General features: G+C 45.0%; 1 protein-coding gene across 50 annotated transcripts in view; it reads right to left on the bottom strand.

Annotated features, from left to right (window-relative positions):
* Positions 1 to 271: 271 nt before the first annotated feature.
* Positions 272 to 25,612, bottom strand: part of LOC120926536 (ABI family member 3 binding protein) — a 454,839-nt gene continuing 429,498 nt past the window's right edge. For all 50 annotated transcript variants that reach the window (XM_040336550.1, XM_040336548.1, XM_040336547.1 and 47 more), the window contains 3 exons: positions 20,992 to 21,153; positions 11,394 to 11,516; positions 272 to 1,326 (listed from right to left, as the gene is read on the bottom strand). In XM_040336550.1, the coding sequence (XP_040192484.1) occupies positions 1,211 to 1,326; positions 11,394 to 11,516; positions 20,992 to 21,153 (401 nt within the window). In that variant the 3' untranslated portion in view covers positions 272 to 1,210. The remainder of the gene's footprint in view (positions 1,327 to 11,393; positions 11,517 to 20,991; positions 21,154 to 25,612) is intronic.

Consider the following 25,612-nt stretch of genomic DNA (forward strand, 5'->3'; position numbering starts at 1 on the left):
ATCAAAAAAGATATATCTATAAATCTGCCTGTCTTTTTAGTAATGTTAAACGTGGCTGTTGTAGTCATTGCTGTTGGGTTACCCTTTTTTCTTCGCTTTAAAAATTAGGAATGGTCTTTTTAAATGGTTATATTTTCTAAAACTGTCATACTGCTGTCTTCTTCAAATAAAGGTACAAATTAGAGCCCCTCCTCCAATGGATATTTTGATTTGTTTTAATTTAAACAGCACATTTGCAATGTAGGTGTCACACAATAAAATGTAATACTAATGATAAAAAACAAAATCGATGTCTTTATTGTAGAGGTCATATAAGGCTTTTCTCAGATACAAAACTTTGAAGCTTTTTGAAATAAAGATGTATTGGATATACTGTACATTCTGTAGAAAGTTAATTACACATCTATTTATAAATCACATGCTTATGTTAATTTTTAAAAATACATTTTTGCCGGAAAAAAAGAAAATGGAACCTTGCACCAAATGAACACAATTAAGTACCTGCCTCATTAGAATGAATCGTCAGTCCATTTACTGTATCCACAATGTGGGTATGGCTCAGAGGGAGACGTTTTAATGACTGACATATATTTACAGCAATGGAAACATCTGCTGTATTATACTCTCCAGCTCAGTTTCAAAGTTTCCTGCATATATTTCATGGATTTTCATACCCATTCCAAAACATCCAGTTACTAGGTATAGTCCCCAGTGCTGGTTATAAAATCTATGTTTTTAAATATTGTTTTCATGAAATACAGTAAAAGGAATAAGGTCCTCGTGTGGTTAATTGCAAACCACACTTTTTTATTTTTTTCAGTAAAATAAATTAAATTACGATGAAGCTAGATGAAGATTACCGCGTTCTCAATTAAACTTAATTTCAAGAATACTGTATATTGAATAGAAATTTGCATCAAAATATTTCTTACAACACTGATAAATAACATACACTGCTCTTCTTAAAATACCAAAACCAGGGAGCCAGCTTCCCGAGATTTTATCCTATGAAAACAATATCCTTAGTATTAATCTTGATAAATATGGAAGCAGTCTGTTATCTCCATAATAAAATAAATTGCTTGAAAGATTTCATACATATTTTACATTAGTAGACACGAAGGTAATGAGTAGACTGAAGCTAGCGCATTCTCTATAGAAACGATGATGGCAGTTGAAGTGAGTCCATGAATCTGTCGTGGAAGCCTTCTTACCACTTTCCAGGTATTGCTATTCCACATTCATACCAATGGACATAGCTGGTGTGTGTTCGACCTCCTATATCCCCAAATTCTACTGGCTGCTGGCGTACTGATCTGTAAAATCCTGTGAATGGGGGAAAAGATCATTTGCAGTTAAGAATGTGGAATTGAGTCATATGTCAATAATATACACTGAGCATTGTTCATGAGGCTGCAGATCTGTCCGCAGTGTTCTAGCAGTAACCTTTCAGCTGTTCATATAAGCAACTGCATTGCTGCCTGTGGAGCACTAGGATATCATGCACAATAGTCCTACTTTAGAGCAGGGGTTGGTGACCCCCTCGGCACGCAGTCTCATTTATGACTGCACGTGTTGGAAGCATGGGACTCGCACCCCCTCACAGACAGGAACGTGGCTAGTTTCCGCCCACCTAAAAACCCTCCCATCTCATGCCGCTTTGATTGCATTGAGCGGTGTTCAGCGTGACCGGATCTAGTGTGTGATGTGCCTGCCCAGTCCCCTTCATAGATGCTGTGCTGGCTCAGTGAGTTCCTCCTTCCATCCTGCAGTGCACACAGGCTTGGCAAAGGACATGCAGAGAAATCTTTGTCTCCACACAGCGTATAGTTGAGATCAGACAGGCTCCATTTGCAGAGTGTTTATCTGCCCTCCTGATCCTTGTCCTATGCCCGGCTGACCCCATCCTCTGCCCTGCTTGCCCCTGGCCTCTACCCTATTGACCCCTCTACTTTATCCGGCTGACTCCTTTCTCATGCCCTGCTGACCCCTGTACACTGCCCTGTTGACCTAATTCTCAGCCCTGCTAACCCTGTTTCCTAATGATCACTGTTGTGCTTAATCAATTCTCTGCCCTGCTGGCCCCCATGTTTTTCACCCTGCTAGGCTTGCCTTCTGCCCTGCTGACCTCACATCCTCTTCCTTGCTTATCCCCTGTCCTCCACCCTGTTGGCCCTTGTTCTTGCTGAGCCCAGTCCTCCGCCATTGTCCTAGTCCCTATTGACCCCTGTACACTACCCTGCTTAACCCATCCTCTGCCCTGCTGACCCCTGTCCTCGCCATTGCTTATCCCTGTCCTTCACCTTGCTGACGCTTTTCCTATGCCCTGCTGGCCTTTTCTCTGATATGCTTACCCCTCTACTTTGCCCTGCAGACCTCGGATCCTCTGCCCCCCTGACAAATTTTACTGCACCCCCACATGAGACAGGCTAGATCTGGTGTTGAGTTGGACACCCCAGGCTGCCTGCTCTCATTTTGGACTGGTAATTAACCAGCTTTTGAGAACTACTAATTTAAGTTACAAAAATTGGAACTGATCTGAGGTGTGAAGTTGCAGGAATGGGGACTGAACTAAGCTGTGCAGGTGTTGGACCGGACATGAGGTGTCTGATGGTGTAAGAAGTGAAACTGAACTGGGTGTGAAGGTGCAGGAATTGGGACTGATCTGAGCTGTGAAGGTGCAGGAATTGGTATTTATCTGTAGTGCAGTGGTGCAAGAATAGGGAATAATAGATGTGAAGGTGCAGGAATTGGTATTTATCTGTAGTGCAGTGGTGCAAGAATAGGGAATAATAGATGTGAAGGTGCAGGAATTGGTATTTATCTGTAGTGCAGTGGTGCAAGAATAGGGAATAATAGATGTGAAGGTGCAGGAATTGGGTATGAACTGAGATGTGGTGCAGAAATGGGACTGATTGGAGGTATGAATGTGCAGAAATTGGGTTGATCTGAGCTGTGCTCATTTAGGAATTTGTTGCTGATCTGAGGTGAGAGAATACAGGAATTGGGACTGATCCAAGTGTAAAGGTCCAGGTTTTGGGGTGTTTTGTGGTGTAAAGGTGTGCAGGAATTGGGCTGATCCCCGGGGTGTGGGGGTGCAGGATGTTGTCTCCTCTGAATACGGAGGTACAGAAATTGGGCTGATCTGAGGTGTGAATGTACATGCTTAAGGATTTATTTGAGATCTGAAGGTGCAGAAACTAGGGTGGTCTGAAATGTGATCGCGCAGGAATTGGGTCTGATCTAAGGTGTGAAGGTGCAGGGGGATTATTTGAGATCTGAATGTGCAGGAATTGGGGTGATCAGAGGTGGGAAGGGCAAGGAATCAGGACTGATCTGAAGTGTGAAGGTGCACAAATTGGGCCTCATTTGAGTTATGATGGTGCAGGAATTGGAGCTGTTCCAAGGTGTGAAGGTGCAGGATTTGAGGTGAGCAGGTGCAGAAAATGGAGTTGATCTAAAGTGAGAAGGTGGAGAGAAATGGAGTGGGTGTGATGGTTGCAGGAGTTGGGGCTGCTTTGAGTTGTGATGGTTTTGGGGCAAGTCTGAGGTGCGAAGGTGAAGGAATGGGTCTGATCTGAGATATGAAGGTGCAGGAATTTGGGTAGATTTAGCCTGATCTGAGAACTTTATTAGGTTGACCGCTATCGCCTCACTTTGTTTCATGGAGTTGATTATGCCAGCATATTCATTTCAGCCTTTCTGTACTTGCCTTGCAGCACAAGCCTTCTGGAATAAGGGTAAGGTACTATTTACTTACCACATGCCATTGATGTCTGAAAGTTCAATGTTCATTTCAAACTATTATTTATGTTGTTTAAAGCATTTACTTTATAAAACTTTGTTTTTGTGATTGTGTGAAAATGAATTTTCCCTAGGCTGTCTTTCAGGACAGCCACCTTAAAGAGGACCTGGCTCCTCCCTTCTCAGGAAACACCTCTTTCAATTACAAGATTTAAGCCTCATTCTCCCGCCGGCCCCTCAGGTATGGTGTTTCCTCTGGCTGTTTTGGACCGCACAGCTGACAAAGAGAAAGCCTTTCCCATTAAAAAGAAGTATGGCGAACAGTCTAAAAAGGTTTCGACCTCAAAAGAAGTCGGAAGTCCCTAAAACGGAACACCAAAAGAAGGTCTGGGGACAGAAGGGAAAAGGGCGTTGGGGGATGATTTTTCGCCCTCCTGAACAGCCCAAAAAGGCCCAGTGACGGGTTCACGGTGGGAGGAAGGTTAGGGGCCTTCCTCCCACAGTGGGAGATTATCACCTCAAATCAATTTGTATTAGGGTTCATCAGAAGAGGATATCGGTTGGAGTTTTCAAATCCTCCCCCACTCAGACTCTTGGTCACCGACCTGCCAAGGTGTGTAGAAAAGGCTTCAGCTCTTCTTTCTTCTCTACAGGAGTTGGAGGAACAGGAGGTGGTAGTCCGGGTCCCAACTTTAGAGACGGGCAAAGGCTTTTATTCCCACGTCTTTGTGGTCCGTAAACCTTCGGGAAAACTCAGGCTCATTCTGAACCTGAAGCCTCCGAACGTTACAGGAGAATTCTAATGGACTTGATCTACTCGGTTGAAGGCGTTGCTTCCACCAAACTGCTTCATGGCATCGATCCGAAAGATGCATACCTGCACATTTCCATCGCAGAGGACCATCAGAAGTTCTTCAGGTTGGCGGTAAAGACTGGGGAAGGAGTGTTCCTTCTTCAGTTCAAAGCTCTTCGATTTGGTCTATTATCTTCCCCCCCCCCCGCATCTTCACCAAAGTGATGGAAGTTTTGGCGTTCCTGCGACTCAAGGGAGTCTCAGTAGTCGCGTACCTAGACGACCTTCTCCTGTTTGCCCCATCTCCGGAGCAGTTGTCTCAGGATCTTCAGGTAGCAAGAGGCATCCTGGAAAATTTTGGATGGCTCTTGAACCTGGAAAAGTCAAGCCTAGTTCCGTCCCAAAGAGTAGTCTTCGTAGGTTGTGTTAGACTCAAGTCAAAGAGTCTTTCTTCCCCCAGAGAAAGTCCTAAAGGTAGACAAGGCAATGTTGCTTCTTCAGGGCAGCTGTCATGTCTCAGTAAGCAAGGCTATGTCGGCCCTGGGCTTACTGAAATCCACGCTCCCAGCAGGTCAGTGGGCGGGGCTGGATTTCCATTCTCTTCAGCTGTTTATTCTGAGGGTCTGGGACCACAGTCTGCTGTCTTTGGATTCCCCAATTTCAGTTCCAAATCAGGTCAAACGATCCCTCTGGTTGTGGAGAAAGGGGGCAAATCTGTTGCAGGGTCTCAAGTGGATCCTACCGGTTTCCAAGATGGTCACGGCTGATGCCAGCGGCACAGGTTGGGGAGCGCATTTAGGTCCCAGGATTGGTACAAGGTACCTGGGGGAGAGAGGACGCAGGGAGGTCCTCCAACTGGAGAGAGCTGAGGGCAGTAGCGCTGGCTCTCAGATCTTTTCAGGAAGAACTTCAGGGTCAGCATGTGCGAGTTCGGTCAGACAACCTACCAGCGGTGGCCTACATCAACAGACAGGGGGGTACAAAAAGTAGATCCCTGTGGACTCTAGCAGAAACCATCCTCAGATGGTCCGAAGTCAATGTTCTGTCCCTATCCACAATACACCTAAATCAGGTGAGGGGAGGGCGACTGGGTCTTGAACCAGAGGGTCTTCAACATGGTCCTCCAAAAGTGGGGAGTACCATGTGTGGACCTCTTCCCCTCAAGACAAAATGCCAAAGCGGGTCTTTTCTTTTCCCTGACGGGACGGTGGGTTTAGGGCTAGATGCACTGGCTCAAACCTGGACATTTTCCAGATGTTATGTTTTCCCCTCTCCCGTGTTGATTCCAGCAGTATTAAGGAAGTTCCAGGGAGAGAACACAACCCTCATTTTGATTGCGCCTCATTGGCCCAGAATACCGTGGTTCTCTATCCTGAAGAGCGTGGCGGTAGAGCCTCTGAGGATTCTATCAGCCCAGCAGAATCTTCTTTCTCAGGGTCCAATCTGCTGTCCTCATGTGGAGAGGTGGAACCTTGCAGCTTGGCTTCTGAGGAGGAATTGCTGAGGGGCAAAGGTTTCTCTGAGCGTCTAGTAGCTACTCTGTTGAGCTGCAGAAAAAAGAAGATGCAGGCTATCTACCTGAAAATAAAGTCTGGAAACTTTTTGGTAGCTGGTGCACAGAAAACTCTTTTGACTTACGCAGTTCCGTGGCAGTGCTGGAGTTTCTGCAGTCTGGGGCAGACAAAGGCATAGCTCTTAGCACCTTGAAAGGACAGGTATCCGCTTTGAGCGGGTTTTTTTTTTTGGAGAAACAGCTAGCGATAGATCCATGGATAGTAAGGTTTTTTAAAGCCTTAAACAGACGGAGACCAGTCAGAGTCTCCTGCTTTCCGGTGTGGGACCTTTCTTTAGTTTTGCAGGCCCTTACAGGGGAACCCTTTGAACCACTGGAGTCCTGTACGTTAAAATTGATCACCCTCAAAACTGTATTTTTGGTGGCAATCACTACGGCCAGGCGAGTGAGTGAACTCGAAGCCCTCTCTATTAGGGCTCCCTTTTTTCAGGTATTACCGGATCGTGTGGTTTTTAAAACAGATCCGACCTTTTTGCCAAAGGTGGCCTTGAGGTTTCATAGAGGCCAAGAAATTATTTGAACAGGAGCGTATTTTTCATAATTTGGACGTTAGGAGGTGCATCCTTCAGTATCTAGAGAATACTAGACGATTTAGAAAATCTGATTCCTTATTTGTTTTATTTTCTGGGGCTAGGAAGGGGTCCAGAGTAGAGCTGCACGATTCTGGCCAAAATGAGAATCACAATTTTTTTGCTTAGAATAAAGATCACGATTCTCACGGCGTAAAATCTTGTACATTTATACAAAAAAAAAAAATGGGCTAACTTTACTGGCTTTTTTTTTTTTAATTATTATTTCATTAAAGTAATTTTTTCCCAAAAAATTGCATTTAAAAAGACTGCTGAGCAAATACAGTGCAACATAAAATATTGCAACAATCGCCATTTTATTCTCTAGGGTCTCTACAAAAAAATTATATAATTTTGAGGTAGGGTTATTTTTTAGTAAAAATTACCTAAATCTATCCCCTAGTTTGTAGACTCTATAACTTTTGTGCGCAAACCAATTAATATACGCTTATTGCGATTTTGTTTACCAAAAATATGTAGAAGAATAAATATATATATATATATATATATATTTATATATATAGGGCATTCTAAAAAAATGAGCATATTGTGATAAAGTTCATTATTTTCTGTAATGTACTGATAAACATTAGACTTTCATATATTTTAGATTCATTACACACAACTGAAGTAGTTCAAGCCTTTTTATTGTTTTAATATTGATGATTTTGGCATAAAGCTCATGAAAACCCCAAATTCCTATCTCAAAAAATTAGCATATCATGAAAAGGTTCTCTAAACAAGCTCTTAACCTAATCATCTGAATCAACTAATTAACTCTAAACACCTGCAAAAGATTCCTGAGGCTTTTAAAAACTCCCAGCCCGGTTCATTACTCCAAACCGCAATCATGGGTAAGACTGCCGACCTGACTGCTGTCCAGAAGGCCATCATTGACACCCTCAAGCAAGAGGGTAAGACACAGAAAGAAATTTCTGAACGAATAGGCTGTTCCCAGAGTGCTGTATCAAGGCACCTCAGTGGGAAGTCTGTGGGAAGGAAAAAGTGTGGCAGAAAACGCTGCACAACGAGAAAAGGTGACCGGACCCTGAGGAAGATTGTGGAGAAGGACCGATTCCAGACCTTGGGGGACCTGCGGAAGCAGTGTACTGAGTCTGGAGTAGAAACATCCAGACCCACCGTGTGCAGGAAATGGGCTACAGGTGCCGCATTCCCCAGGTCAAGCTACTTTTGAACCAGAAACAGCGGCAGAAGCGCCTGACCTGGGCTACAGAGAAGCAACACTGGACTGTTGCTCAGTGGTCCAAAGTACTTTTTTCGGATGAAAGCAAATTTTGCATGTCATTCGGTAATCAAGGTGCCAGAGTCTGGAGGAAGACTGGGGAGAGGGAAATGCCAAAATGTCTGAAGTCCAGTGTCAAGTACCCACAGTCAGTGATGGTCTGGGGTGCCATGTCAGCTGCTGGTGTTGGTCCACTGTGTTTTATCAAGGGCAGGGTGAATGCAGCTAGCTATCAAGAGATTTTGGAGCACTTCATGCTTCCATCTGCTGAAAAGCTTTATGGAGATGAAGATTTCATTTTTCAGCACGACCTGGCACCTGCTCACAGTGCCAAAACCACTGGTAAATGGTTTACTGACCATGGTATTACTGTGCTCAATTGGCCTGCCAACTCTCCTGACCTGAACCTCATAGAGAATCTGTGGGATATTGGGAAGAGAAAGTTGAGAGATGCAAGACCCAGCACTCTGGATGAGCTTAAGGCCGCTACTGAAGCATCCTGGGCCTCCATAACACCTCAGCAGTGCCACAGGCTGATTGCCTCCATGCCACGCCGCATTGAAGTAGTCATTTCTGCAAAAGGATTCCCGACCAAGTATTGAGTGCATAACTGAACAGAATTATTTGAAGGTTGACTTTTTTTTAATTAAAAACACTTTTCTTTTATTGGTCGGATGAAATATGCTAATTTTTTGAGATAGGAATTTGGGGTTTTCATGAGCTGTATGCCAAAATCATCAATATTAAAACAATAAAAGGCTTGAACTACTTCAGTTGTGTGTAATGAATCTAAAATATATGAAAGTCTAATGTTTATCAGTACATTACAGAAAATAATGAACTTTATCACAATATGCAAATTTTTTGAGAATGACCTGTGTATGTATGTGTATATATATATATATATATATATATATATATAATCTGCCTACACTGATGAAGAATTTTTTTGGGGGGGGGTGGATATTTATTATAGCAAAAAGTACAAAATGTTTTTTTTTTTCAAAATAGTGGCTCTTTTTTTTGTTTATAGTGCAAAAAATAAAAACCACAGAGGTGTTCAAATACCACCCAAATTTTGTGGGGGGGGGGGGGGGACATATTTTGTTTGGGTACAACGCCGCACGACCGCGCATTTGTGAGTTTAAGGCCTATCGCAAAAAATGGCCTGGTCAGGAAGGGGCGAAATCCTTCCGAGGCTGAAGTGGTTAAAAAAATTATGAAATAATATTTGGGTTTGTGGTGATCAGATACATTGTAGTGTGGCTTATACCTTTTTCCGGATAAAACTATTTCTTAAACTGCTGCATATACTGTATCCATGCTGAGACATTACTGTAACAGGGCAACCCTGAAACAAAACTCACGTACAACTTTCCTTGTACAGTTAATCTTTTTTTGTATGCTATAATGATCATCTATGGCAACTAGCAATGAAACATATTTTTTGAATCTGTTGACAGCTTACAATCGCTAGCATATTTATAATCTGGCCTTGAATGGGCAAAGAATTTTGGGTAGTATGCTTCTAATTAACCCTATTATTACACAATATATCTTTCCTGGAATTTAAACAAGCTCACCCCCCTGGCTGAAGTGTTTTATTAGATGATACTGTAGTCTGTGCTCTTTTGTTATAGTAACGGCATTACAGCATACGTTTTCCTTAATTATACTTACCAATTTAGAAATCAGCATAATATAAATATATATATATAAAGCTTATTGCTGCTGATCATCCTAAAATCTGACCAAATTCATTTGGTTAATGGATTTGTCAGCATTTTCTTTCTCTAGTATAGTCAGGACTACAAAAAATAAATAGGCCAGTTTCCTGTGGGTGTGAAACTGGATCACAATATTGTGTCATCAAAGCATACACTTGAGCGCTCCAGCAGTACACTGCCTTTCCATAGCCTCCTCCTGCACCTGCCATCTCTGAATGCCAGGACAAATTGCTTTGTGAATACATTCACCATGGACTTTTAGGTAATTATTGCATGTGTATGGATTTCATTGCTAAGGGTGGATTACATCCATATTGGACCTTTTATAATAAGAAAGAGCTGTGACTAAACTTTAGAAATTCAGCTAATTGCATTTCGTTCTTGATTGTTCAGTAGGGGACACAGGAGGGAATTCATTGAGGTAGGGTTATATAGCTACCTTCAGGAGATTGGACACTGGCAACCAGTCAGAGCTGTTGGAACAGCCTAGGAATAACATCTCCCACCCCTCCCTGCTCCTTGGCATCCTAAGAAAATGGATTTCTTCTGTTTGCTGAGATAAGCAAACCCATTACTTTTTTTTATCAATGATTTTTCAACAGCTGAAGAGCTCAAAAGTGCTTCCTATTGCAGATTTCATGATTGGCACCCGGACCCTGCTGAGAGGAAGCCACAGGGCCAACCTGCAGCAATACAGGTACATCCATAGTAGCCTTTCCTCTGCTAATTATCTGGTTGTTGTGATTTCCTCAATACTTTCTGACCCACCTACAGCAAGTAAACAAGTCGGACATAGTTAAAAGGCCTAATCTGCATGTTTTTTTTTGTTTTGTTTTTTACAGTTGAGCGACTCAAGGTGTTCAATTTCTTTTAGCTGTCAGGATTGGTACAGCTCTTGCTCCCCCTCTCCCCTTGAACATTCACAAAACACATGGACTGTGTTTTGTGAATGGCCAGGAGAGAAGGATGGACAGGACACCATCATTAGGGTTTATGAGAAATGTGACACTCATGTCCAGCCTGGCACAGAAGTACACCAGGAGCTGTACTAATCCCAAAAGATCTGAAGAGATCCTTCATATTCTCTTATAAGTAAGAACAGAAGCAAAGGTAGCAAATAAAACTCTCATGTTCTGGTGTCACTCCAGAGTCCAAAGTGCATGGTATGTCAGTAAGGGAAAAGATCAGCTGGACAGGATAACTCCTCATGGACAATTGGCACCATAACAAATATCCCCAGGGATAGAAGGTTACCTCTCACCCTCCTGTTTCTTGTGGCAACTTAAAAAAATGTTGGATCTTCCCTCCCTTTCTGTACTGTCAACAATGGACACCATAACCAATAATAAGGGTGAATCTCCCCAGCAGAAGCTCACATTAATAAAATGGAGGTTTTAACCTTTCCACACTCCACCTAAACTAAAAAAGAATAAAAAAAATTGTAGCTTCGTGCACACTTAAGAATAAAGTATTCATGAGCAGATTTTTGTATTGTCACTTGGTATAAAACATTTACCAAGCATATAAGTCAACAAGGTTATTTCATTATAGGAGGGTTCTTCAAAAAGTTTCTGCTGTTTTTTTTCAACTCTATTAAATATTAAAGTGTGGAAACTTTTTGAACACCCCTTGTGTTTGTGTGTGTGTATATAGATATATATATATATATATATATACACACACACACACACATATATTTACTGTATATAGATATATCTATCTAAATATAATATTGCAATGATACCTTTTCTGTCTGTCAGCTGCTCTGGCAAAATTCGCTGTCCTGTTCTCCCATCAAGAAATGAGTCAACAAACTGGCAATGGTCCTCACCATATCCAGACTGATCTCCTATATTGTAAAAGGTGCCTAGGGATAGAAGTCATATTAATATTACCATGCTGCTGCAGCTACATGAATTCATAAACAGTTTATGTTATCCACTATAAAAAGGTAAACTACAGCATACATAAATGCTTTGATGCTTATGTTAACTTACAAATCTTTTAGCTCACGCTTGGTAAGTCTCTTAAAAGCAAACCACTACTAAGCAGCCACTTATCATGAGTTTAGAAGGCCTCCTGAATGTTTATATTTGTTTTTTTTATTTGCCTTGAATGGCAGTTTTCAATGGGACTAGGCACACAAAAATGGAATGGCTGGACACTCCTCTGGAAGCGCTGATACTTTATTGGAATGTTAAATACAAGCTAAAGACATCACAGCACAAGAGCACTGACAGGTAGGAAGGTAGATGTGTTTCACGCACATGACTCTTATTCAATTAGCAATGTCGCCACGGCACTTGTTGAATAAGGGCTGTGGTGTGTGAAATACATCTACCTTCCTACCTGTAAGTGCTCTTGTGCTGTAATGTTTTTAGCTTGTATTTGACATTCCAATAAATTATCAGTGCTTCCAGTGGAGTCTGCAGCCATTCAATTTTCTCTTCCGTTCATGGACGGACACAGCAGCCTTTGACCTTAGGGTATTATATCCTTCCTTCCAGGAGAGTTAGACAGAAAAACAGCACTTTTAGTGTTAACAACACTTTCCTCAGTACAGCTCCTCCCAGGGGGCATAACCCACACTCTGCCTCAGCAGCTCCAGCTTTTTTCTGCCTAATGTCAGGAAAGACATGGCCCTTCTGGAGTCCCTGTACTCTAGTTTTTTTTTGGGGATTTTTCGCTTTTATTTGTTTTGTTCCTGCATTTTTGAATCCTGAGATTCTTCTATCAACTGCCGACTGGGTGACAGGCTGGGTCTTGACTCTTGTAGTCCCCCCATGTTCGACCATCGAGCGTGTGCCGGCCCTCAGCTCTGGGTCGTCCACGACATGCCCAGTTGCTCCAGGGGCGGCCGGGGAACTACATCCAGAGCACACATATGACCGGTCTCTATGGCCTTGTGACAGTATTTCTGGCCGACAGCCATGCCGTTTAGCGGACGTTGGTTCTGTCCGGAATGCCTCCAGCCGGTGGTCGCAGGACGGGTAAGTAGGCCCCTTGCCCTGGCAAGGTGGTCTGGCTGGTGCTTTCCTGGGGAGGTCGAATGAGGGTCTGCCCTGCTTTCCTCTCTCCCTTTCCTCTCCCTCCTTCTCCATGCTGAGTGGCGGCTGGGGTTCTATCGCTACCGGGGACCGTGCGTTGCGGGGTGCTGTGATTCTTTTACGTTTGGGGGTGCTGCTGTGTGTGTTGTGCTGTGTCACTGGGTTTTTAAACTGCGTTTTGCCGCAGACGCGGTTTACATGGGCGACGGCCATTTTCTTGTAGCCCGCATGGTGTTTTTTTTACCTCAGACGGCAGCCATCTTGGAAAAGTCTTGGCCTCTAGTGCCTGAAGTAGCGCTGCAAAAGACCGTGAATCACTCCCTGAGAGACAGCGCAGCCAGCACTTCTCAGCGTTTTCAGCTCACACTACAACCGGGTGGGGTGGTGAGTTCCCTGGGGGCCCCTGCCTTCTATTTTTGCAGCCAGGAGGTGACCGGTGGGTTGTTCTGCTTGCAGTGCTAGGGTGGCACAATGGTGGGACATCATGGAGCCTGAACCAGGAGCTTCTGCCCCAGCAATGCCAGAGTTAACCCTTAATGCCCCTGCCGCATCTGTTGAAGCAATGACGGCTGTCCTTGAGGCGTTTCTCACCAGGATTGAAGCGACAAGTGGCCAGAAGGGGGATAAAAAGCGCCCCCTCCCTGAGCCTGCTTCTGGGGATGTCTCTGACACAGAATCATACCCTGCTATTGCTTCTGCCTCTGGTTCTGTCATGTCCGATGATGCGGGCTTAACACACGTGGACAGCGAGGATGACGCTGCTTCAGTGTCGGTGAATAAGGAATTTGTTGGAGCTCTTATTTCTGCGGTGCGAGATACTCAGAAACTTGAGGATTTGGCGGAGGCATCGGATGCGCCGGTCCCTTTTGGGTTCTGCAAGCCACCCTGCACCGCAAAAGTGTTTCCTTGTATTCCATATTTGGACAAATTGTTATACAAGGAATGGGATACGCCGCAGAAAGTTTTTGCTGTTCCAAAATACTTTGTGACCCGTTATCCCTTTGAGGAGGACTTTTTAAAAAAGTGGGTCTCTCCTCCGACAGTGGACCCTCCCGTGTCCAGATTGAGCAAAGCCACCACATTGCCGGTGGAAGGGGCTCTCGCCTTTAAGGACCCCGCAGACAGTAGAGTGGAGGCTGTGGCCCGCTCCATGTTCACAGTAGTGGGTTCGGCAGTAAGACCGGTTTTGGCCGGGACTCTGGTGTCGCAGACACTTACGAACGGGCAAAGTTTTTGCTACAGGAGCTGGAGGCGCAGGATGCTTCCGAGACCTGTAAGGACCTGGCTGAACAGTTGGTTCAGGGTCTGAAGTTTGTCTGTGAGTCGGCCCTGGATATGCTCCCCTTGCTTTCCAGGGCCTCCGCCTACGCGGTGGTACTACGCCACCTTGTGTGGCTGAAGTGCTGGTCTGCGGACCAGTCCTCCAAGAAGACCTTGGTGGGTTTACCCTTTAAGGGTGGAGGGCTTTTTGGGGCGTCCCTGGTTGACGACATAAAGGATGCCACAGGCGGTAAGAGCACTCTGCTCCCACAGTCTGGGAAGGGCAAGGAGCCTCACCGTAAGCAAGGGCCCTCTTTTACTTCCCCCAAGCGTTTTTTTCGCCCGCCCAGTGTGGCAGGAAAAAGTTTTCAAGGTGCTAAGACCCCCGCTGCAGGGGAGAAGCGCACCTGGTACTGGGGGGCCGGCTTCGCGAATTTGAGGCTCGGTGGAGGTCTCTTCTCTCCGACCATTGGGTTTGCGAAGTAGTATCCTCGGGGTACAAGATAGTTTCTCTCTTGTCCACCAAACAGATTTTTTCCTTCCAACCTCCAGCTTCCTCCGGATCGCCGGAGGGATCTGTCAGGGGCTGTCCAGGAGCTACTGGGCAGGGGAGTGATTGTGCTAGTTCCCTCGATGGAACGGTTTCAGGGGTTTTACTCCAATCTGTTTGTAGTCCCCAAGAAGGAAGGGGTCTGTTCAATCCTGGACCTCAAGGCCCTCAATTGTTTTGTCAAAGTGCAAAAATTCAGGATGGAGTCGATTCGCTCGGTAATAGCAGCGCTCCATCAGGGGGACTTTATGGCGTCCTTAGATATCATGGACGCATACCTACATGTTCCCATATACACAAAGCACCAGAGATTTCTGCGCTTTGCGATCGGGGAGGACCCCTTTCAATTTGTGGCCCTCCCGTTCGGCCTGGCATCGGCACCACGGGTTTTTACCAAGGTGCTCATCCCGATACTAGCCCTGCTGAGGCAGCGAGGTATCGCTATCGTGGGATATCTGTCAGTGTTAGTTCCGTCTCAGTGACTGGAATACCTGGGGCTAGTCCTGGATTCCGCGGAGGCAAGAGTTTTTCTCCCAGCGGAGAAACTCCAGACACTGCAATCTGCGGTGCTGCAGTTGTCGACCCAGAAGTGGTCATCTCTTCGATTCTGCATGAGGGTTCTGGGTCTGATGGTGGCCTCTTTCGAGGCAGTTCCGTATGCCCAATTCCACACCCGGGTGCTACAGAAGGAAATTCTGTCACGTTGGGACAAGCTCCCTTCATCTCTGGGTTGCCAGATTCAGTTGAGTCATCTGGTCAAGTCTTCCCTGGTGTGGTGGCTGACGTCTCCGGTGCTTCGGACCGGGAAGTCGTTTCTGCCGTGCCATTGGACAGTGGTCACGACGGATGCCAGCCTCTCCGGTTGGGCGGGACTCAGGAGGAGTTCCGCCTGCCAATCAATGTACTGGAGCTCCGAGCAATCAAGCTGTGCCTTGCCAGGTGGTCCCTGGATCTGCAGGGCCGACCGGTCAGGATCCAGTCCGACAATGCCACGGCCGTGGCATACGTCAATCATCAGGGAGGCACGCAGAGCTCAGCTGCAGCGATGGAGGTCGCGCACATCCGTTGGTGGGCTGAAAGGTCTGTTCCGGCTCTATCGGCCGTGTACATTCTGGGAGTATAGAATTGGTAAGCCGACTCCCTAAGTCGCCAAACACTAGACCAAGGAGAGTGGCCACTCCACCTGGAGGTGTTTCAGGCTCTGTGCCGAAAGTGGGGCACTCCAGATGTGGACCTTCTAGCGTCCCGTCTCAATCGAAAGGTGCCACGGTTCGTGGCCAGGTCAAAGGACCCGTGGGCGGACATGTCAGAAGCGTTGGTGGCACCTTGGGGTCACTATCACCTAATTTACGCCTTCCCCTGAAGCTTCTTCCTCGCCTGCTGCGCAGAGTGGAAGCCGAAGGGATTCCAACAATCCTGATCGCCCCAGATTGGCCGCGCCGCTCCTGGTACGCAGACCTGGTGCGTCTGGTGGCAGACGTCCCTTGGCGTCTACCCCTGAGAGAAGATCTTCTGTCACAGGGTCCGATCTTCCACCCTGCTTTACAGTCGCTGGCTTTAACGGCGTGGCTGTTGAGAGCCAGGTTCTGAAGGACCGGGGCCTATCAGGCTCGGTGGTTTCTACCATGCTACGTGCACGGAAGTCTACTTCACGGAAGATTTACCATCGTACATGGAAGGCCTACATCTTTATGTGTGAGGAGATGAGATGGCACCCCCGTACTTGCGTAGTGTCCCGGATTCTGCTGTTCTTAGAGTGGGGAGTGGACCAGGCTCTCGCCTTGAGTACGGTTAAGAGTCAGATTTCGGCTCTGGCTGTTTACTGTCAGAGACCCTTGGCAGCGCACTCCTTAGTGCGTACGTTTGTGCAGGGGGTCCGGCATGTGGCCCCTCCTGTGCGTCCTCCACTGCCCTCATGGGACTTGAATTTAGTCCTCTCGGTGCTTCAAGATGCTCCCTTTGAGGACATTCGAAAGATCCCCCTGTTGACTCTGTCACAGAAGGTGTTTTTTCTGGTGGCAATTACCTCGATCAGATGGGTGTCTGAACTGGCGTCCCTGTCCTGCAAGGCTCCTTATTTGGTCATCCATGAGGATAAGGTGGTGCTGCGGCCGCAGCCGTCTTTTCTCCCAAAGGTTGTTTCGGCTTTTCACATCAATGAGGACATTGTGTTACCATCCTTATGTCCTCAGCCGAAAAACCCGAAGGAGGCCACCTTGCATTCCCTGGATGTAGTTCGGGCCCTACGTGTGTACTTATCTGCTACGGCTCTGTTACAGAAGTCAGACTCACTGTTCGTGTCGGTGAATGGTCCTAAAAAAGGTCTGGCGGTCTCGTCGGCCACCATTTCTAGGTGGATCAGACAGGTTGTGCTTCAGGCCTATTACCTGAAGGGGCGGGCGCCCCCTTTTCAGGTTACGGCGCATTCGACCAGGGCGATCGGTGCCTCTTGGGCTTTCCGTCATCAAGCCTCTGTGCTACAGGTGTGTAAGGCAGCGACCTGGTCGTCAATCCACACCTTCTCTAAATTTTACAAGGTGGATGTGAGTGCATCTTCGGATGCCTCCTTCGGCCGCAAGGTGTTACAGGCGGCAGTTTAAGGTTGGAGTTCCTCTGTTGAGAAGCTCCGGTTTTGTTTGGGGTGTTGCTTGGTTTGCTGTGTTGTTTTCCCACCCCTCAAATTTTTTTGACACTGCTTGGGGACGTCCCTAAGGTCAAAGGCTGCTGTGTCCGTCCATGAACGGAAGAGAAAATAGGATTTTTGTACTCTCCGTAAAATCCATTTCTCTGAGTTCATGGACGGACACAGCACCCACCCCTCCTTTTGTTTGTACTGCTTGTTACGAACTGGAGCTGCTGAGGCAGAGTGTGGGTTATACCTGGGGGACCACGCCCCCTGGGAGGAGCTGTACTGAGGAAAGTGTTGTTAACACTAAAAGTGCTGTTTTTCTGCCTAACTCTCCTGGAAGGAAGGATATAATACCCTAAGGTCAATGGCTGCTGTGTCCGTCCATGAACTCAGAGAAATGGATTTTACGGTGAGTACAAAGGGCCAAATCCACAAAGACCAGGCGTAACGGCGAATTTCTAATTTAAGTTACACTGCCTTAAAATTTCTACCTAAGTGCCCGCTCCACAAAGCACTTACCTAGAAATTTCTGGCCGCGTAACTTAAATTCCGGCGGCGCAAGGTGTTCCTCATTTCATGGGGGCGATTCCCATTTAAATGAGGCGCGCTCCTGCGCCGGCCGTACTGCGCATGCTCGTGACGTCATGAAGGGTCTGCTTTTACATGGTGTACTAACTTTACACCATGTAAAAGCAGCCCTAATTTTGCGTATGCAACTTAATACTTACGGAGAAAAAAACGAAGCTGAAAAGCTTCGTGGATCTCCGTAAGTGCTAATTTGCATACCCGAGGCGGCATTTCGACACGAAATGCCCCCAGCGGCGGATGCGGTACTGCATCCTAAGATCCGGCAGTGTAATTCAATTACACATGCCGGATCTTCTCCCTAACTATGGAAAACTGATTCTGTGGATCAGTTCCATAGTTAGGACCAGGGATACGACGGAGTAACAGCAGTTACTCCGTCGTATCTCTTTTGAGGATTTGGCCCAAAAATCCTATTTTTGTGTTCCTGGATCTTGGAGGCAAGCCAGATGGGCGCCTTCATCTGTGGATGTGTGCGAGTGTCCTTCCTCTTGTGGATTGTTTCAATGGGCCTAATGTGCAGCAACCATGAGGCGAATTTGAATGGGTGGTACCACATGTCAACTCAAGTAGCCACTTTAAGTTTGCTGCGGCTCCAATGCAAAGCACACATCCCAGACGTTTACATGTAGCCTGAGTATAAGAGGCTTGGAACAGGGAGGTTGATTTACTAAAGGTAAATATATATATATATATATATATATATATATATATATTTGTTATTTCCCTTCATTATAATAAAGAGCTTTGAATAGAAGACATTGTTTTACAAACGCATAACATTAAACTTTAAGCTGTAACATGCATAATGAAGCAACAAAGGCATATTTTGGAAACCATAACATTCATGCAGATTGTGGAAAAACATTGTAATAACAGATAAATGCTTGAATGAGACAGATTTATAGCACATAGGTCCTATGCAGTTCTAAGAAAAATGTTGAGGTTTCCACATGCTAATCTTATTTGTTGAAGATGCAGTGGCCTACCTAATTACTGAAAGTATTTAAGCTATGGCAATTTTAGTCTTTTCGTAACTATATTTTGGAGCTTGTGAGAAATGAGCCTACAAAGTCCTAGTACAGGAAAGGAAGGATTTCACTTTTAACCATGTACTAGCTATTTTGGCAACCTTGTGTCTCCTAGGTGTGTGGACAACACCGTGTATATAGGCCTTGCCTGTTTTTGTGGATTATTCTTAGTTTGACGTCTGCCCTTCGACCACCTTTGCTTAAAGTGTATTTATGTTCAAAATGTAATATATATTTCAAAATTGTATTTAAAAAATATAACCCACTGTTATTATTTGAGCAATTTCACCTAATTAGTAAATAGAGTCCACCTCTTTGTAATTTAATCTCAGTATAAATACAGCTGTTCTGTGAAGCCCTCAGAAGTTAGAGAACCTTAGTGAACAAACAGCATCATGAAGGCCAAGGAACACACGAAACAGGTCAGGGATAAAGTTATGGAGAAATTTAAAGCAGGGCTAGGTTATAAAAAAATATCCCAAGCTTTGAACATCTCACAAAGCACAGTTCAATCCATCATCCGAAAATGGAAAGAGTATGGCACATCTGCAAACCTACCAAGACATGGCCATCCACCTAAACTGACAGGCCAGGCAAGGGGAGCATTAATCAGAGAAGCAGCCAAGAGGCCCATGGTAACTCTGGAGGAGCTGCAGAGATCCACAGCTCAGGTGGGAGAATTTGTCCACAGGACAACTATTAAGCCTCATACACATGACCGGTTTTCCTGTTGGGAAAACTGCCATGAGAGCTTTTGGCCAGGAAAACCGGCCGTGTGTATGTGTGCTCCATTGCAGTTTTCCCGACATGAAAACTGACGGGAAAAAAAAGAGAACCAGCTCTCTTTTTTCCCCGCCGGGATTCCCGGCGGTTTTTAACACAGCAGTTTTCCTATGGGAAATACTGCGATGGAGCATACACACGGCCAGGATTCCTGACCAAAGCTCTCATGGCAGTTTTCCAGACGGGAAACTCAGTCGTGTGTAGGGGAAAAAAAGTTACCGAGCTGGTTCTCGGTTTTTCTCTCGGGATTCCCAGCAGACTTTTTACCACCGGGAATCCTGTACGTGTGTATGAGGCTCTAGTCGTGCACTCCACAAATCTGGCTTTATTGGAAGAGTGGCAAAAAGAAAGCCATAAGAAGTCCTGTTTGCAGTTTGCGAGAAGCCACGTGGGGGACACTTTTCAGGTATTTGTAAAAAAAATTTAAAACCATTTATCATTTTCCTTACACTTGACAATTATGTGCCACTTTTTGTTGGTCTATCACATAAATCCCCCCCCCCCCAAATAACATGACAAAATGTGGAAAATTTCAAGGGGTGTGAATACTTTTTCTAGGCACTTTGTGTATATATAGATATATCAATATATAAATATCTATATATATAATGTCGTTTCTGAACCCCAGTTAAGCCCTAGTTAAAGCTGAGCTTCAGATAGCATCTTACTATGAGGAATAAACGCTGGCCCTGGATATTACCTGAACAAAAATAGCCTCAATCATCTAATGAGAAAGAAAGATTAAGGCATTGTCGGGGTAGTATTATGCTCTCCATGAATGGTAATAAAATGAAAATAATTTGATCTGGTCTCCAGTGTGGGAGTGCTGCTGATTACAGTTGTTAATGTAAGCTCTTGCTGCAAACCTTAAGCTATAATAAAGGTGATCTACTGGCAAAAATGAACCTCGCTCCTATCTGAAATGCAGTGTTTTATACTCACCTAAGTTTGCCATCCAAGTTCCTTGCCAGCTCTGATTCTCGCATGCAGATAACTGGTAATCCAGCGCTGCAGTTGTGCCCATTCCTATTGGTTCCTGCCAGTCCTCTGGAAATGATGTCAGCACCTTCAGGCTCCATTCTGGGTCCTGAGAGAACCCCTGCACTGAACAGCCAATAGAAAGTGTCTGTATTATACAGGCAGTAACACACCTTAAAGTGATTTGTAAAGGTTTGTTTAAAGAAAATACTTACCTGCTCTGTGCAAGGGTTTTGCACAGAGCAGCCTCAATCCTCCTTTTCTGGGGTGTCTCGTCAGCCCCCCTGGCTCGCCCTCTTCTTTGTGTGCCCCCACAGGGACCCGCATTCCCTGGAGCCCCCCGTACGGGCATGATCACGAGTCCCGCTGCTGCATCCATTGACACAGACAGCAGGACTAGGCCCAGCCCCCCCGCTCCTGTGTCACTGCATCTGTTTATGACCAGCTTTGAAATGCACTCATACAGTTTTTCTTTTTACCTGTAAGAGAGTTGCTGAGGTAAATCTTATATCTTAGAGAGTTACACAGCTGAATTCCAACAAATTTCTTATACCACGTCCTCTTCACATATTGCTTCCCTCTGCATTCTGAATAGGAGTCTGACTTAAATCTTATTTCTGTCCAGATTGCATCTTTTCCTGCTGTGTATGTTAAAGAAAAAGTTGAGAGTTATTAAACCAAATGTAGGTTAAAATACTAGGTAAGCCATTGTTATAAAATGTAGTATTACCTTTATATGACATATAGCCTGCAAAATGTAGTTTGTTTAAGGTCTGAAAGACCTTTTAATATTTGGTTCTCAGAGCAGTGATATGGTCAGTTAATTAATAAATTGGTGTAGGCATTTAGTAATAGTTTGAAGGGAAATATTTGGTATTTTTATTGAGCACATATTTTGAGTTATATTTGCAGCATTTTCCTTTAGGTGTATTTCCACTTTTGCAGTCAAAAAGCAGCTTATGTGTTCCCATTCACACAGCATACTGAAAAATATATATTTTTTTTACATTCTTACCTTTTTTTCTTATATGTGCAACTGTATTTATACTGGAATCACACTGTCCAGCAGGCTACCAGCACAGGGACCAAGCTATCATGAAGAGCTCCAGGTCTTATACTAATGATCGGACTGGTTCCTGATCACCTGATCTCTGTAATAACCTGTGATTGGCCCATGTGTGTTCTTTTTCTCCTCTTGAATGGATAAAAAGATACATTTTATATTTTTCTCCTTCCTAGAGGAGAACATTGTAAACAAGTAAGCATGTAAAAAAAGTAAAAATGAAGATAAAAAGAAATACCTCAATGTTTGATCTAAACCACTGTCAGGGTTAGGTTTAGGGTCAGAGGTTTATGTTCAGAGTCAAAGTATTTTAGTTCAAAGTTCAGAGTCAGTGTATTTTAGGTAAATAAGAAAAATAATTTTTTTAAGCAAAAAAAGCAAAATGTTGACTATTGTTTCTGGTACAAACAATAAATAATATACTAATACATGTGATATCACTGCGATCATCGGTGAGCTAGGGAACTTTGTTTTGTGTTATTCTTTAGTGGTTTGTGATAGTAATAGGAAGCAATATACAGCTAACTAAAAAATATATATATATATATATATATAGATATTTATATATTAATAACTGAACTATTTTGAGCAAGAGTTCCTTTCATAATAATAATAATAAAAAAAAATCAGGACATATCCATTACTATTAATCACCACTGAAAGCCCAATTTGTACTGAAAAAAAAATGTGGATGAATTAAGTAATTATATGTATAGTTTTACTAACACATGTCAAAGTTGCAAAACTGTGTTCAGATGTTAAGATTTGTTTTACCGAAGCTATGAACACATACTCTGCCTCACTTACTTCTGACCAATGAACCAATGCATCACTTACTACTATCCTCTGAACTTTGCATTACTTACTGAACTCCGCCTCAGTTTCTAATGACCGATGAACTCTGCCTCACATACTAGTGACCACTGAACTCTGCCTCACTTACTAGTGACCCCTGAACTCTGCCTAATATACTAGTGACCACTGAACTCTGCCTCATATACTAGTGACCACTGAACTCTGCCTCACATACTAGTGACCACCGAACTCTGCCTCACATACTAGTGACCCCTGAACTCTGCCTCACTTACTAGTGACCCCTGAACTCTGCCTCACATACTAGTGACCACTGAACTCTGCCTCACTTACTAGTGACCCCTGAACTCTGCCTCACTTACTAGTGACCCCTGAACTCTGCCTAATATACTAGTGACCACTGAACTCTGCCTCATATACTAGTGACCACTGAACTCTGCCTCATATACTAGTGACCACTGAACTCTGCCTCACATACTAGTGACCACTGAACTCTGCCTCACATACTAGTGACCACTGAACTCTGCCTCACATACTAGTGACCACTGAACTCTGCCTCATATACTAGTGACCACTGAACTCTGCCTCACATACTAGTGACCACTGAACTCTGCCTCACATACTAGTGACCACTGAACTCTGCCTCATATACTAGTGACCACTGAACTCTGCCTCACATACTAGTGACCACTGAACTCTGCCTCACATACTAGTGACCACTGAACTCTGCCTCACATACTAGTGACCACTGAACTCTGCCTCACATACTAGTGACCACTGAACTCTGCCTCACTTACTAGTGACCCCTGAACTCTGCCTAATATACTAGTGACCACTGAACTCTGCCTCATATACTAGTGACCACTGAACTCTGCCTCACATACTAGTGACCACTGAACTCTGCTTCACATACTAGTGACCCCTGAACTCTGCCTAATATACTAGTGACCACTGAACTCTGCCTCACATACTAGTGACCACTGAACTCTGCCTCACTTACTAGTGACCCCTGAACTCTGCCTCACTTACTAGTGACCCCTGAACTCTGCCTCACTTACTAGTGACCCCTGAACTCTGTCTCACATACTAGTGACCACTGAACCCTGCCTCACTTACTAGTGACCCCTGAACCCATGGTATATAGCACTATAGAACTCTGCCTCACTTACTAGTGACCCCTGAACTCTGCCTTACTAGTGACCCCTGAACTCTGCCTCACTAACTAGCAGTGGCGGCCCGTGCATAGGGGGCAAACTCCCCCCCCCCACCAGGCAGTCACAAAAAAAAATGAAAAAAAGGTCCTTAAGTACACTGTGTTTAGGCACTGGACACAGTGCTCTATGGGAAGTGCCATGTCTATGCAATCACGAGATTGCAGGCAAGGCGCTTAATTTGCAGGCTTTTGACCAGCCTTGTGGCGTAGTCCATTGCGATGGACTACTTCTGCCCGGTGCCCGTAGTATGTATCATTACGGCTGGGTGCTTTATTGACATTGGCACCGCCCTAGGACATGGGTTTGCCAGTGATTAACCGGAAGTGGCGTCAGCAGCTCTGCGGAGCGCATGGCCCGAGCAGAACACCGTCTGAAAAGGAGGTGTCGCGGCCCGCACTGTGTCCCCGCTGCAAACGTGTGATTTACAGTGTGCAGAATGCAGACATGTGCTATTTACATTGTGCAGAATGCAGACATGTGCGATTTACAGTGTGCAGAATGTAGACATGTGCGATTTACAGTGTGCAGAATGCCGTTGACTTAAACATTAACATTTTCTATATTTTATCTAGCAGTAATGACACAGTCACCTAATAAATGCCCATTTAGAGTCCTTCATTACTAACAGTGTAATTTTTCATTTTCTTTGTGCCGATCTGTGAGGCTGTGCTATATACCATGATCTGTGAGGCTGTGCTATATACCATGATCTGTGAGGCTGTGCTATATACCATGATCTGCGAGGCTGCGCTTTATACAATGATCTGTGAGGCTGTGCTATATACCATGATCTGTGAGGCTGCGTTATATACCATGATCTGTGAGGCTGAGCTATATACTCTGTTCTGTGATGCTTAGCTATAGCTGTATACTCTGTCGGACTGTCCTGTGATGCTGGGGTTGTATACTCTGTCCTGTGATGCTGAGCTGTATACTCCTGACACTATGGGTGGAAGCAGGTGGAATACAGGGTACAGAGTGGGTGGATTCTATAAGGGGTGGGGCTTATGAGAAGTAGGAGGGGTAAAAAAGGAAGGGCGGGCTCTGGCGCCCCCCATCCTAAAACTTCACCAGCCACCACAGCTTACTAGTGACCCCTGAACTCTGCCTCACTTACTGCTAACCTCAGACATTTATGTTACTACCGAACTCTCAATTACTTACTACTGACCCGTGAACTCTGCCTTGCTACTTACCTCTGACCTCTACATTACTTGCTACTGATCCCTGAATTCTGTCTCGCTACTTACCTTTGAATTCTCCATTACTTACTACTGACTCCTAAACTCTGGCCCCTTTCACACTGATGAGACTTCAAAGTCACGCGATTATATCGTGATTTTGCCGTGATTTCAGGGAATGCCTGTGTAACTGGCATCAAAATCAGACCAAAGTAGTGAAGGGACTACTTTGAAGTCGGAATGACTTGAAGTCATACTAAAGGCCCCTTTCACACTTGTACGACTTGTCCTGCGACTTGTTACTGCAAGTCAAGTCTCCCTGAAATCGTGTCAAAATCCTGTCAGTCTTGCGATGGAAAAATCTGTCTCACCTCTGCACTACTTACCTCTGTTCTCTTCCTTTCTGGGCCACTCAGGATACTGCAGCCCCAGCTCTTCTCCCCCTTTTACTTTTCCCTGGTCCAGTAGTCAGAGCTAAATTACAGCTAAATATAGCCCCACCCACTGGACCAGGGAATAGGAGAAGGGGGCATACACAGTGTTTCCTCTTTAGCCAGGGCTAGTGCAAGGATTTTTGACACCCTAGGCTAATTTTGCCGCCCCCCCCCTTGGCCCTGCCCCTGACTCCACCCCCTTTGCCCTGCCCATGCATACAGTGGAGTTGGCGGATGTGGACATTTTTCACCTACTTCTTTAACCGTTGTCCGCAGGCCCACACCTGCGCCTCTGAACCCGGCCTGAAGACAAATAGTGGCGGCACCGGCTTCCTCATGCCAGGTCCGCAGGTATATGGACAGGCTAGGGTAGTTTATGGACAGGCTAGGGTAGT

The sequence above is a fragment of the Rana temporaria genome, chromosome 2 (assembly GCF_905171775.1).
Source record: "Rana temporaria chromosome 2, aRanTem1.1, whole genome shotgun sequence".
In the NCBI taxonomy this organism is placed as follows: domain Eukaryota; kingdom Metazoa; phylum Chordata; class Amphibia; order Anura; family Ranidae; genus Rana; species Rana temporaria.